The sequence below is a fragment of the Aspergillus wentii genome (assembly GCF_001890725.1).
Source record: "Aspergillus wentii DTO 134E9 unplaced genomic scaffold ASPWEscaffold_8, whole genome shotgun sequence".
Lineage (NCBI taxonomy): Eukaryota > Fungi > Ascomycota > Eurotiomycetes > Eurotiales > Aspergillaceae > Aspergillus > Aspergillus wentii.
The window spans coordinates 91,199-103,279 of NW_024467839.1; the positions used below are offsets into that span (position 1 = coordinate 91,199).

At 49.0% G+C, this 12,081-nt stretch overlaps 5 protein-coding genes across 5 annotated transcripts; 4 read left to right on the forward strand and 1 right to left on the reverse strand.

The window, feature by feature from the left end:
• Positions 1 to 185: 185 nt before the first annotated feature.
• On the forward strand, positions 186 to 1,574 carry ASPWEDRAFT_118569 (F-box protein; the record flags this gene model as incomplete). The annotated part of the gene is made up of 3 exons (XM_040828834.1): positions 186 to 432; positions 497 to 861; positions 906 to 1,574. 3 exons carry the CDS (start codon positions 186 to 188, stop codon positions 1,572 to 1,574), a joined length of 1,281 nt encoding a protein of 426 aa, XP_040684452.1.
• Positions 1,575 to 1,797: 223 nt separating this feature from the next.
• Positions 1,798 to 3,350, forward strand: ASPWEDRAFT_118437 (cytochrome P450; the record flags this gene model as incomplete). Its single annotated transcript, XM_040828820.1, has 2 exons — positions 1,798 to 2,079; positions 2,127 to 3,350. 2 exons carry the CDS (start codon positions 1,798 to 1,800, stop codon positions 3,348 to 3,350), a joined length of 1,506 nt encoding a protein of 501 aa, XP_040684453.1.
• A 163-nt stretch (positions 3,351 to 3,513) lies between these two features.
• ASPWEDRAFT_54163 (uncharacterized protein) lies at positions 3,514 to 5,005 on the forward strand (the record flags this gene model as incomplete). The annotated part of the gene is made up of 2 exons (XM_040838021.1): positions 3,514 to 4,488; positions 4,952 to 5,005. 2 exons carry the CDS (start codon positions 3,514 to 3,516, stop codon positions 5,003 to 5,005), a joined length of 1,029 nt encoding a protein of 342 aa, XP_040684454.1.
• Positions 5,006 to 6,812: 1,807 nt separating this feature from the next.
• On the forward strand, positions 6,813 to 8,939 carry ASPWEDRAFT_31490 (uncharacterized protein; the record flags this gene model as incomplete). Its single annotated transcript, XM_040833554.1, has 2 exons — positions 6,813 to 8,693; positions 8,742 to 8,939. 2 exons carry the CDS (start codon positions 6,813 to 6,815, stop codon positions 8,937 to 8,939), a joined length of 2,079 nt encoding a protein of 692 aa, XP_040684455.1.
• Positions 8,940 to 10,319: 1,380 nt separating this feature from the next.
• Positions 10,320 to 11,891, reverse strand: ASPWEDRAFT_186768 (MmgE/PrpD family protein). The gene is made up of 2 exons (XM_040832149.1): positions 11,573 to 11,891; positions 10,320 to 11,524 (listed from the first exon to the last, which is right to left on the reverse strand). The coding sequence occupies exons 1-2, from the start codon at positions 11,813 to 11,815 to the stop codon at positions 10,328 to 10,330; spliced, it is 1,440 nt and encodes a 479-aa protein (XP_040684456.1). The 5' UTR covers positions 11,816 to 11,891; the 3' UTR covers positions 10,320 to 10,327.
• Positions 11,892 to 12,081: the final 190 nt, after the last annotated feature.

Consider the following 12,081-nt stretch of genomic DNA (forward strand, 5'->3'; position numbering starts at 1 on the left):
TTAGGTAAGTATATCATCCAACTATATTATACTTATTATACTTTGAATATACTAAGATTATTCTAAGATACACTCTGATATACAAATATTGAGATGTTGCCTTGGGCCACTAACCAATCAGCGTTGCCTAAATCCCCGCAATAAAACTGCAAATAACCTCAATCTGATAACATCACCATATCATCATGCCGCTTCTCAATCTGCCGACTGAGCTTCTATCGCGTATCGTTGCATATGTCGACTGGGAGTCTCTCCACCCACTGCGACTAACCTGCCAAACATTATCCCACATTGCAGTCAATCAACTCTTCAAAACAGTAGAATTATACCCAGATCAAGACAGCTGCAACAGATTTACAAGCATTCTGAGATGCAACCTCAAAAACAGGACGAAAAGGATAATTCTGCATAGCATCGAGGCAGATGCTGTGAGTGTCTCCCCTGGATAACCATCACGATCTAACAGAACAGGATCTGTGCGATGAATACGGAGGAGCCGATGGCGAAGAAGCCCAACTGCCAGGTTATTATACAGCCCTCATTCCTCGACTGGATGAATTCCCCAATTTGCACAGCCTGACGGTCCACTTTGACAAATACTGCTGCGTGCCGGACGAGAATGGCTACGTGAACTGTTCCCAGACATGGAATTTCCGCTCTGACGTGATGAAGCGGTTGTTCGCATCGACAGCGTCCCTACCTCGACTCAATCAAGAACTGGCAATCCGGCACATGCAGACTATCAATGTCAAAGATGTAAAGACACTGCAATCGATGGACAAGACTTTGCGGGGTCTGCGTTCTCTGCGGCTCGGCATCATCAGTGAATATGACAATACAAACCCAGAGATCACCGATCGAGTAGGCTCAACTATAAATGATATAGACACAGCTAACGAATGCAGCTCCCTGAACCGCATGACTTTTTTGACGAAATTCCCCCTCTGTGGCTGAAGCCCACCATGTCGACTCTCCAGCATCTCACTCTCTACTATCAGCACTGCTTTGGCTTCTACCCCAAACTCGATCTGCGTGGTGTTCACTTCCCCCATCTTAAAACGTTGGCTCTAGGAAACTACACCTTCATCCACGACACCCAACTCGACTGGATCCTCTCTCACGGTCACAGTCTCTGCGAACTCTACTTGGACGAATGTGCCATCGTCTTCGCAGCTCGAATGACCGAACCAGAAACCGTGCAACACTGCTATCTGGACTCGACACAGATCACCCGGTTATCAAACGAATACCACGCCACATATTCTGCGCGCTGGCACGACTACTTTTCAGCCTTTCAATCGGAACTGCCCCATCTCCGACACATCAGCATGGGGAGATCCGACTGGTGGCTCGGGATGCCGTTTGAAATGGAGGGGGAGATCGGCATGGGGCTACTTATGGACCGGTATATGATGTTTGATGATGAAACACGTCCCAATCCGTATATTGGGGGCAGCCATGTGTTTGAAGGAGAGTATGAAGAATGGCCATCTTGTACTGAAGAGGATAAAGAGGCATTGGGATCGTTGTTGATATCGACTGGGCAGATGAAAGAGGATATCATCGTGGAGTAATGATCTCACTGACGAATGACAATCCGTCATTAATAATGATGATAAGTATCCACACCTCGTATAAGTGTGTACACAAAAGTACGAATTAAACTCGGAATAGCAGGTGCATCGCATCCCTGCAGCCCGAATATGACAGCTCAACATGCGGGGTTGAATAACGCACTGCTGCAGACTTTTAAAAAGCATTCTGTGTAACACTGCTTCCCCTTTTCATCATCCCAAAATGGGTTCTTTTCAGACATACGCTGGCTATCTTTTCCTGGCCATCATCATCATTCGACTTGTTTCGAACAAGTTCAGACTATCTGGCATTCCAGGTCCATGGCTTGCTGCGTATACTCGACTGTGGAAGGTATACGATGTGTGGAAAGGCGACGCCCATCAAAATGCCATCCAGCTGCACCGGAAATACGGCAAGATGGTTCGCATCGGGCCTCGCCATGTTTCATTCAGCGATCCAAAAGCGCTTCCAATCATCTACGGACTGGGAAAGGGGTTTAACAAGGTGAGTCTATTTGGTATGGATGAAGTGAGCAGCGCTGATAGATGCAGACTGCATTCTTCCCGCTGCAAAGCATCGTATGGGAACAGAAACCACAGATGAACCTCTTCTCCACCCGAGACGAACAATATCACCGCGAACAGAAACGAGCCGTCGCCAACGCGTACAGAATGAATTCGCTGTTGGAAATGGAGTCGTCTGTGGACTCCTGTACGGATGTCTTCATCTCGCAGATGGGCAAGTTTGCAGACGCAAAGAAACCGGTGGATCTGGGGATATGGCTACAGTACTATGCGTTTGATGTTGTTGGGGAGTTGACATTCTCGAAGAAACTGGGCTTTCTGGGAGAAGGACGCGATGTAGATGATATGATACAGGCTATTCAGGGACTGCTGCTGTATGCGAGTGTGTGTGGGCAGATTCCTGAAGCGCATCCATTTCTACTTGGGAATCCACTGCTGCCGTTGCTTATCCCGAGTATGGAGAACTGGAATCAAGTGCTGCGGTTTACCTTGAAGGCGATGAGCTCACGCATGTCGGTGCACAACGATGGGAAAATAGAGCAGGACAGCGACAGCACTGGCAAAGACATGCTGTCCCGCTGGATGGCCGTCCACCAAGCTGATCCCGAACGCCTCTCCTCCCGAGACATGATCGTGCATCTATCCGGGAATGTCTTTGCAGGCTCCGACACCACCGCCATCGCCCTCCGCGCCATCATCTATCTCCTCATCACCCACCCGGACAAGCTGTCCAAAGTGCAAGCCGAGATCGACACTGCAGCCCAACAAGGCCACCTCAGCAACCCCCTCTCCTACCGCGAATCCCTCACCCACCTCCCCTATTTCGCCGCCGTCATGAAAGAAGCAATGCGCCTGCACCCCTCCGTCGGCCTCATCCTCGAACGCCACGTCCCCTCCACCGGCGCGACCATCTGCCACCAATACCTGCCCCCCGGCACAGTGGTGGGTATCAACGCCTGGGTCCTCCACCATAATGAGGACATCTACCCCGATCCCGAATCATTCATCCCCGAGCGCTGGTTAGACAGTTCGGCGGATAAGTTGCGGGAGATGGAGCAGAGTTTCTTTGCGTTTGGGGGTGGATCGAGGACGTGTATTGGGAAGAATATCTCGTTGATGGAGATGCATAAAGTTCTGCCGCAGTTGTTGAGGACGTTTGAGATTCGGCTTCATGAGGGGAGGCCGTGGAAGACGCGCAATGTGTGGTTTGTCCAGCAGGAGGGGTTCTATTGTGAGTTGGTGAGGAGGTAACCAGCTGTATGCGTGCTGTATGGTGCATACTATATAGTGATCTATACTTTAGATATAACAGACCAATCAATCTAAACAAATCCGATCACATGATACTGAGACATTAAAACATCCTGAAACATCAACATCACAACAAATCAATCAGAATCATAAAAGTAAGAAAATGCACCTCGACCACAAAATCCCCTGGACCACCGCCTCCTCGCACTTCTCTCTCATCCACAACAATCCCAAATTCACCCCCCACCGCACCGGTCTCTTCCCCCGCAATCGCCCCGCCCAATCCAACGATCTCAACCACTTCATTCGCGTCGTGGTCGCCACGATCCGCGAGTTTTCCAACACGCAGCGGTCCAAAGCCACATCTACTACTTCTGTTTCTGGAAAGCTGTTTTCAGACACACTTCTCTTCTATCCCGAGCGGAAATATGGATTAGGGGAGTATGAGACGAGTTCTGCACTGCATAATCCTCTGTCCGAGAAACATCAACATGTGGAGTACTGGATTGAGCGTGCGGGTGGTTCTGAGCGTCCGGTAGAAGAACTGGGCTATTCGAGTGGCGATGGGGATCTTTCTGATGCCGTAAAGATGCTCGTCATTCTTGCTGCGAATACAGATAAGGATGACGAATCGCGAGAAGTAGCCATCGAGGCATTCTCTGTTTTACTTACTCTATCTCGACATCCGAAAGTGCCGCTTCACCAACTAAAAGCCATCCATTGGGGCCACGCATTTGGAGTAGGCTTAGTGGGTGATTTTGCGCTGGATGCATACCTTCTGCTGAATCTCGTCGATGCGGTACTTTCTCGCAGTCGAATTGAAAATACACTCAAGAAAGAAGTCTCAATCCTAGAAATGGATTCCTTTCGTCACTTCGCCAATAATGCACTCCCGGACTACGACTATCCGACTCAAAACGTCCCCCATCGCGCGTTCTGGAATCCACTCGGCGTTACAGATGGTTGGGCGTATGAGCAGATCGAGGCAGTTGATCCGTTGACCTGTGAGGATCCAGATGTTCTGGGGAAGTTGAAGGAGTATTTGAAACTGTGCTTCGCACTGGTATACGTGTATGATGCGTTATTGGTGGAATGGCATGGAGAGGAAGAAGCAGACGCGCATTGGAAGGAGGTGATGGTGGGCTTTTTGGGGGTTTGTGGGTGTAACCGTGACTGGGATCGACTGGAGGTTGTATAGAAGACTGTGTATATAATGTATAAGAAATCCAGCTCATATGTCAGATGACCCAGAAGATGCCTTTGCGTGTTTCGGATTCAATTAGGTTGCTGTTTGTCTTTGATGAAGACCTCGTGGGGTGCTGAGCAAAGTGCTGCGCCTGTGTCTGTGTAGCATATATGCAATTGACCAGAAGATTCGAGCAAGAGAGCCAAATTGAGCCATGCAGTCCATTGAAGCAGGACTTGGGCAATTTTGCCATGGGTGAAGGCGGATTTGTCGGAGTTGGGATGGTAAGCTGACTAGGGTTTAGTCTAACATAGAGCTCCATGGTAAAGTACAGACATTATCCACCCCTTACAGGGCCCATACAGGGCATCATTATTCTACTTTGCCTTAAGAATGAATGGCATTCTACGAGGAGACTATTAACCAAAACTGTTGGTCTTTATTTTCAGAAATGTCCTACCATATTTAACTTTAATCAATGCTTGATTCGTTACGGTTATTGCAGAAGCTACCTACGTCAGTTGCCTCTTTCATCACATGTAGTATAGAGAAATAGCTTGATTATAGAGTACACGAGGGCGATGAAATAATTGTGCTTTAATAGATTTGGAAAGATAGCATCAGCTATGAGAGAAGCACTTCATCGCGTCCGTATGTAATGGACCTCATTATAGTAGTGTAGAGCCAGTACCGTATACGACTGCGTGAAGCCAGTAATTATTTATGTACGGCTATGCTGAACAGATATATATTTAATTGCCATTTGCTGATTTCCAGTACACTCACTCCCAGTGGAGTCAACTACAGGCCGAGAGTACGTTTACCAGAGGACACTATCAAGACAGACAGTTGCCATTACTTTACCTTAGGAATACAACGAGTAGATCCTACTAACCATCCTACTTGAACTGACTGGAAATTCTCGCATTGAGTGACATGAGGCAAATGGAGGTGAATGAAAGGAAGAACGTGGGCTGTTTCACGGTCATCCCTGGAATGCAGCCCATCCGCCCTGTCGGAAGGGGGGCATCCTGTCAACCTTTCACAATCCATTTCAGGGACATGTCAGTTGGTAATAATATAGATCCGAGTAGAAATTAAAAGGAGGATACAGAAAGAACATGTTGTCTTCCCATGTTGGAAAAAAATTCCGCCGAGGGGGAAGCCGCCGGTCCGCATTCCAGGCGGTTTATGTTTATTTTGCTTATTGATAGAAGAACTCGTGTTGTTTACTGTAGATGAAATGAGAGAGTATGAAGAATTGGTGATGATATAGAGGTTAAGAGTGTGATTATGAGTATTAAGTAGTAGTCTGTGTCTTATAGATGGATTTTGCTGCGTCAATTACATAGGACATATATGATGATGGGGTGATAGCTGGTAGACCGAATATATATATATATATATACATATATGTATACTGTGTTTGTATATATATAACTTCCCTTCTACATAGATAGTGTAATGTCACTTTAATTAAACAACCATCCTATCCTTCAACCATCTACTATTATCATCACAATTCTATAAATTATTAGTTGTTTAATTCCATAATAATGCAATATAATCTATTCATCACGATGTTCTCTACTGTTGACCAAGGCGGTCTCAGATGCTGCCATAAGTCAACATACCATCAATGCAAACAAGACAATATTAATAACCATCTTTGAAACCAAACCGAATAAACAAAACATACATTATTGAATGCAATGAGGTGATGGGAATGTACATACCCGGACTCCTGAATATCAGATGATTCCGCCAGACGTCAAGCAAGGGGGGCACGTGCCTATATCCCACCCTTGACACCTTGAGGGTGACAGGGCATTTTGACTGGAAGAAGAATAAATGGTTATGGCAATCTTGTCTATTATTCTGTAGTGAAATGTTCTTGTAGGTAATAATCCGTAAAGAATAGCTTATGATCAAATACCGTATTCACTGAATAGGGAGTAAACAGTAATGCCCTCAATGTCACCTAGTCTGTGCCCTTCATTCCAGCGGCGCGGAACCATAAAGACAGCCCAGAATGTCATGTCCATTCTCCTACCCTGTCAATCCTCATCACTTCATATCCACCGTTGCCACCAGCAACATCGAATATGTCTGAATCTTTAATCCCCCAAGTATCTGGTCATATCCTTTTCTTCCAGACGACAACCTTCAACTGAAGACTTCGTCCCATCCCCAGTCCTGTCCTTTCCCAACCCCCCCCTCCCCGACAAGTATCCAAGGTAAGTAGCAAGGGAAGTATTCTGTGCAAATCAGTCAAGATGATGAGACACAGACACGGGGCGATCCATTATGGGGGCCCGAGTGCGCGTGGAAATGCAGTTGCCCCGAGAGGCGCTGCTGGCAGTGCTGCGGCTGACGTTCAGAATTTGAACGCGGGATACAACAACGCTGGGACCCAGGGGCCGACTGGAGCGGGAAATGAGTATGGATATGTGGGGGACGGTCGGTCTGGGAATGATTATGGGTCGTATCATGCGGGCCAGAGTCAGCAGGATTCAGACGCAAGTGCGAAGGAGACAGACACTGCGGAGGGCTCAAGCCAGCAGAACGGATCGAGCCAGAAGTCCAGCACGGATGGCAGTGTCGCTCAGGGTCAGACGCAGCAGAGCCCGGAACTCGCTCAGAGCCAGGGTGAAACCCAAGGGCAGGTTGGAGCGAATAGTCAGACTCAGGGCCAAAGCCAGCCACAGAATGCGCAGAATGCACAGAATGCGCAGAGCCAGCAGGGGTCTGCTTCTACAAAAGGTCAATATCAATCCGATCAGGCTCAGGCTGGATCTGGATATTACAACGCGTACTCGAACCAGCAGGCATCCCAGAAAGACGCGTCCAATGCAGCCAGCAATGGCTACAGTCAATCCAAGCAACCCCAAGCCAACGAGCAGAGCCAACAGAGTCCGCAAAACGTGCAAACCACCAAGCAGAACAGCCAACAGAATCCCCAGCAGAGCAACAATCACTCGTCCAACAACCCCCTATATCATGCCCCCCAGCAGAACACGCCCAAAGAGCCTGTCTACTCCGATTATAAAAACGGCCAATACCGTCCTCAGCTGTACAACAATCCCCCGCACAATTCGCCTTTGCCAGACCCAAGCATCGCATCCAGTGCAGCCACCGACCATCCCACCCACACTGCCGCCACTGGCATTGCTACCCACACGGCTCTTCCCACCGAAAGCAATCCGACGACAATGCCCACTCTTGCTTCCGGCTCCGGTGGCCATAAAATGGGCGCAGGCGAGACTGCTGCTGCCGCTGCCAGTGTGGTCGTCGTGGTCGGAGGTATTGCCGGATTTATCCTCGTCTGGCTGCACAGGAAGAACCGTCAGCGTCGGGCCTTGTACGGACCAAAATACGGCATGGAGAAGCGTGTGCCTGTTTCACCCAAAGCACCCAAGGTCGCCAAAGCCCTCAAGATTGGAAAGTCTCCCAAACCCCCCAAGGAACCCAAGCCCCCAAAGGCCCCGAAGCCGCCCAAAGAGCCCAAAGAACCGCAAGGGCCTTCTTTCGTTCAGAGAGGAGCGTCAACTGTTGGCTCTGCGATGGCTGGTGCTGCTTTGACAGTCATCACCATGTTCAAGCTTCTTCGCAAGCCAAAGGGCTCCTCGCCGTATCCGCAGGTCATCATGCATCACAACAACACCACCGAGATGTTGAACGAGACCTTCAACAACGAGAGCAAATGGTCCTTCCCCCAACTCAGCATCAATCCCGGAAAGTCTCCCAACTTGATCTCCAACTGTTCCACGCCTACATTGATCGTGTCTCCGACTTCGGAAAGTTTCGCCCGAGATGGAGGAAGACTCCGCCATGTGCCCTCTGGCCGAGCAGACCGTGTCGACCACCCTGGCACGGCCGAAGCAAGCACCGGATCGCTGAGAAGCTACCGTCCAGCACCTTCGGAAGCTGAGGTCGACCATGCTAGTCGACCGGAGAGTCCAAACGTGGGTTCATCTGCCAGTTCCACATACGACTTCACAGCCAGCCGTGGCGATCTACTGGCCATCACCAGCATCACACCGTCCCTGGCCAATCTGTATCGTGTCGACATGTCGTTTACTCCAACCAAGCCTGGACACATCGAGTTGCGGGAAGGACAAAGCGTTCGAATTCAACAATCGTACGACAATGGTTGGGTATGTATCTTCCTTGGCCTATTCTCATCATATGCTAATAAAACACAGGTCCTCTGCTCATTATCCGACAAGAGCCAAGAAGGAATAGCCCCAAGGGCCTGTCTCTCCTCGTGGCCCATCCGAGTCCAAGGAACCAGCTTGCGAGAAGTTCCCCGCGACGGCGCCCCATCCCCCGACGCAGGCAGTTCTCCAGGGACACCGCGCTTCTATTCCCAATTCTTTTCAACCTCGACCACCAATCTGTGATTGTGCGGTACTTTAAAGAAAAAGAAAAGTGATGTTATTTTCTATTCCACTTTGTTAGGTTACATTTATCTTTCTAGGGTCTTCTGGCCATATGATGACGGCGTTGGGAAACCGGGGAGATGCTAGGTCGATTTGTTTTGGTCATCATGTTTTAATCAAGTTTTATGTTTAATTATCGATACTATAATGTAGAGCATTGCTCGTTGACTGGTACTTTTCATATTCGGTCTGGTGAACGTTAATGCTGCTTCTGCCTTTCAAACCACACAACCCCCGAAGCACAATTAATTATCTATTACCTATACTCTATCCCTTCATATTAACCCTAGAGATTAAAAATTATATATTATCCAAGTGTCTGTTCATCCTATGTACATGCTAACAATAAGCCCTATTCTCAAAGCAGTAAGCATCATAATCGCAGCGCCAGCCCTGCCTTCTCAACTCTATGAACCATGCACTTCGCCAGAGGAGGTATGTTCAACCTACTCGGTATGGATCCGGTGGATCAAATTCCATAGCTGAACCGTCAAGGTAACACAATTAGGATTAGCCATACTATGTTCTCATCACGTCTTGAAATCGCCACCTCAGCTCTATCAGCACAGCATATCTTTCCCCTTAGCTCGTCACCTGTCACTATATGATGACAGCAGAGTAATCCGTGCACCATGCACCATGCACTTCAAGCACAGTACACTGCATAACGCATAGAACCAGTCATATTCAAAACACCTATCATAATCTAGTCTTATCTAGCATGAAAATCAGTTTTCCCGCTCGGTACTTGTGCAGTATAATCCCTGTCCAATAATGGCTTTCTTTTCTTTTTCTTTCAGCTGATGGCGGGCGATCTACGACATAGCTATTGTTTTTTATGATTATCAATGATCGGCGGATATCACATGATAAGGGATTTGATAGGGGATTGTTTATGCAGCAGTGTGCATTGTTCTGTTTTATGTGTCATGTGATTTGTATGCGAGTTTGTATGGAGTAGTTGAAGTATCTCACTACGGAGGATTCTTCACTACGGGGTATTATTCTGGTTGATCTTTATTAATAGAATATTGTGTTATTCTTTGCCTAATATAAGGTATCATATTAAATCTACTTTGGATGGTGGTGGGTGGGGTGGTGTTGATGTCTGGGTCACAATATATACATCGAAGCACTGACAATATATAACTTTAGCTATATCTTATACCATATAATTCCAATGTTAATTGTAAGATCTTATAAGTATATACTAAGTTTATATTAAATTGAGAACTATTGATTTCATTAACTTCTATATTGACATGAGTACTATGTCATTCAAAGTAACCCGACTACGAATAGTAGAACAATAGAATAGTAGAATAGAATTAATATATTATTATGGTATATCATGCAATAACATTAACAGTCTCCTCATCAAGCAACGCCTTCAACGCAACATTGACATCCTCTACATCCTCCAAATTGAGAATAAACTTCTCAATCGCCCGCTGCCTCTCCTCGGTGATCACACCCTTCGTCACAGTCCGGAACTTGTCCACAATACCCTCATTCGTCAAGGCAGGGTCAACACCCGTAGGAGCCTTGATGGTTGAAGTGACCGAAGTACCATCATCGAACTCGACCACCGCCTTGTGCGCCCAGGTATGGTAGAACTCTTCACTAGTGGTGCAGGTCACCTTGGGCATGATCTCCCAGATGGCGTCACGGCCGAGCAGCTCCGTCGCGAACTGGTGGGGCGTGACGTCGCCGTCGAGGAGGGCGACGGCGACCGCGTAGGGGGCGCTCATCTGCGCCGCGATCGCGGTGATGGGGCGTTCGGGGGCGAAGGCGGCGCGTTTGCGCGCGACCTCTGGCATGTAGATGGTGATTTTGGCGATGCGGGAGACGTCCTTCATTTGGTCTGGGTGGTCGGAAAGCAGGGTGCGGATGCAGTCGACGGAGCCGTGGGTGGTGGCGCAGGATGCGTAGCGCTTGATGCTGAAGCCCAGGAGGTCCCAGCGGGAACCGAGCTCGGAGAGGAGCTCGGCGCCGTCGAAGCGGGGGGTGTTTTTGGAGCCGAGCGAGAAGGTGGTGAGGAAGCCGCCGTATTCGCGGTCGAAGACTTTCTTGATGCCGCGGAAGCCTTCGCGGGAGAGAGACGCAGCGAGCACGCCGCTGCGGGCGGCGAACCCGTGCTGCATGCGTTTCACCATCGACTCGTACTGGGCCGACATGAGCCCGCCGGCCTGGGTGCATGCGGTGCCGATGGACTCCTCGATGATCTCGGCGGGCTGGTTCCACAGCTTGCTGACGGCGGCGGCGCTGGCGGCAGGACCGAAGATAGGGCCGGAGTGCCAGCCCATGCCGAGGATCTGGTGGCCGCCCAGGGCAGCGCCGACCCGGGGGCCAGTCTCGTAGCCTACGAGAGCAGCGAGGAGGAGGGAAGCACCCGTGATGGGGGAGGATTCATGCTGGGCGGCGGCAAAGATGGCGGGGATGATGACCGAGCTGCCGTGGATGGGGTTGGCAAAGTGGAACTCGTCCATCTCAAAGGCTTGCAAGAAAGTGCTGTTCAATAGAGCAGCAGGGAGGGGCCCCAGACCCTGAAGCTGTCAGTATACAGTCACATTCATACATAGGACAGGACGAACCTGGTTGTAGCCAATCAGGGAACATTTTCCAGGGCCTTCCAGGGTGCAAATGGCTTCTTTGGCTTTGACAGACCAAGGCAGTTTGGAGCCAAGCAAGGCGCAACCAAGGCCATCAAGGAGGATGTGCTTGACGCGGGTCCGGACGTCTTCAGGCACATCAGAGAGCGAGAGAGAGGCAACCCAGGAGGCAAAGGGCTCCGTGACGGGCTCCTTGTTGGCCGACACGTCGATTCCGCCACCCATGATAAGATCTTTGAATCTGCTGAATCTAAATCTGAATGATCTGAATAACTAGACAGGCAGAGTCTTTGCGTGCTCGAGCTGGTTTTATCTACGGAGTAATTCCATCTACGTGGGAGTGACAGCCAGGCTGAGTGAAGGCTGAAAAAACAATACAAACTACTGAATAATAATGATGAGTTGTGATTATTGATGTGATCATCGGGCAGAATAATAGATTACGCCCTATAGTCTGTGCTACATACCAAGCTAGGCTAAGCACTTGCCAA

Bases quoted from the DNA above. Each gene is read 5' to 3' on its own strand.
- ASPWEDRAFT_186768 (XM_040832149.1), bottom strand. From the start codon at position 11,815: ATGGGTGGCGGAATCGACGTGTCGGCCAACAAGGAGCCCGTCACGGAG. The intron at 11,525-11,572 runs GTTCGTCCTGTC...TGACAGCTTCAG, and splicing joins CCCTGATTGGCTACAACCAG to GGTCTGGGGCCCCTCCCTGC.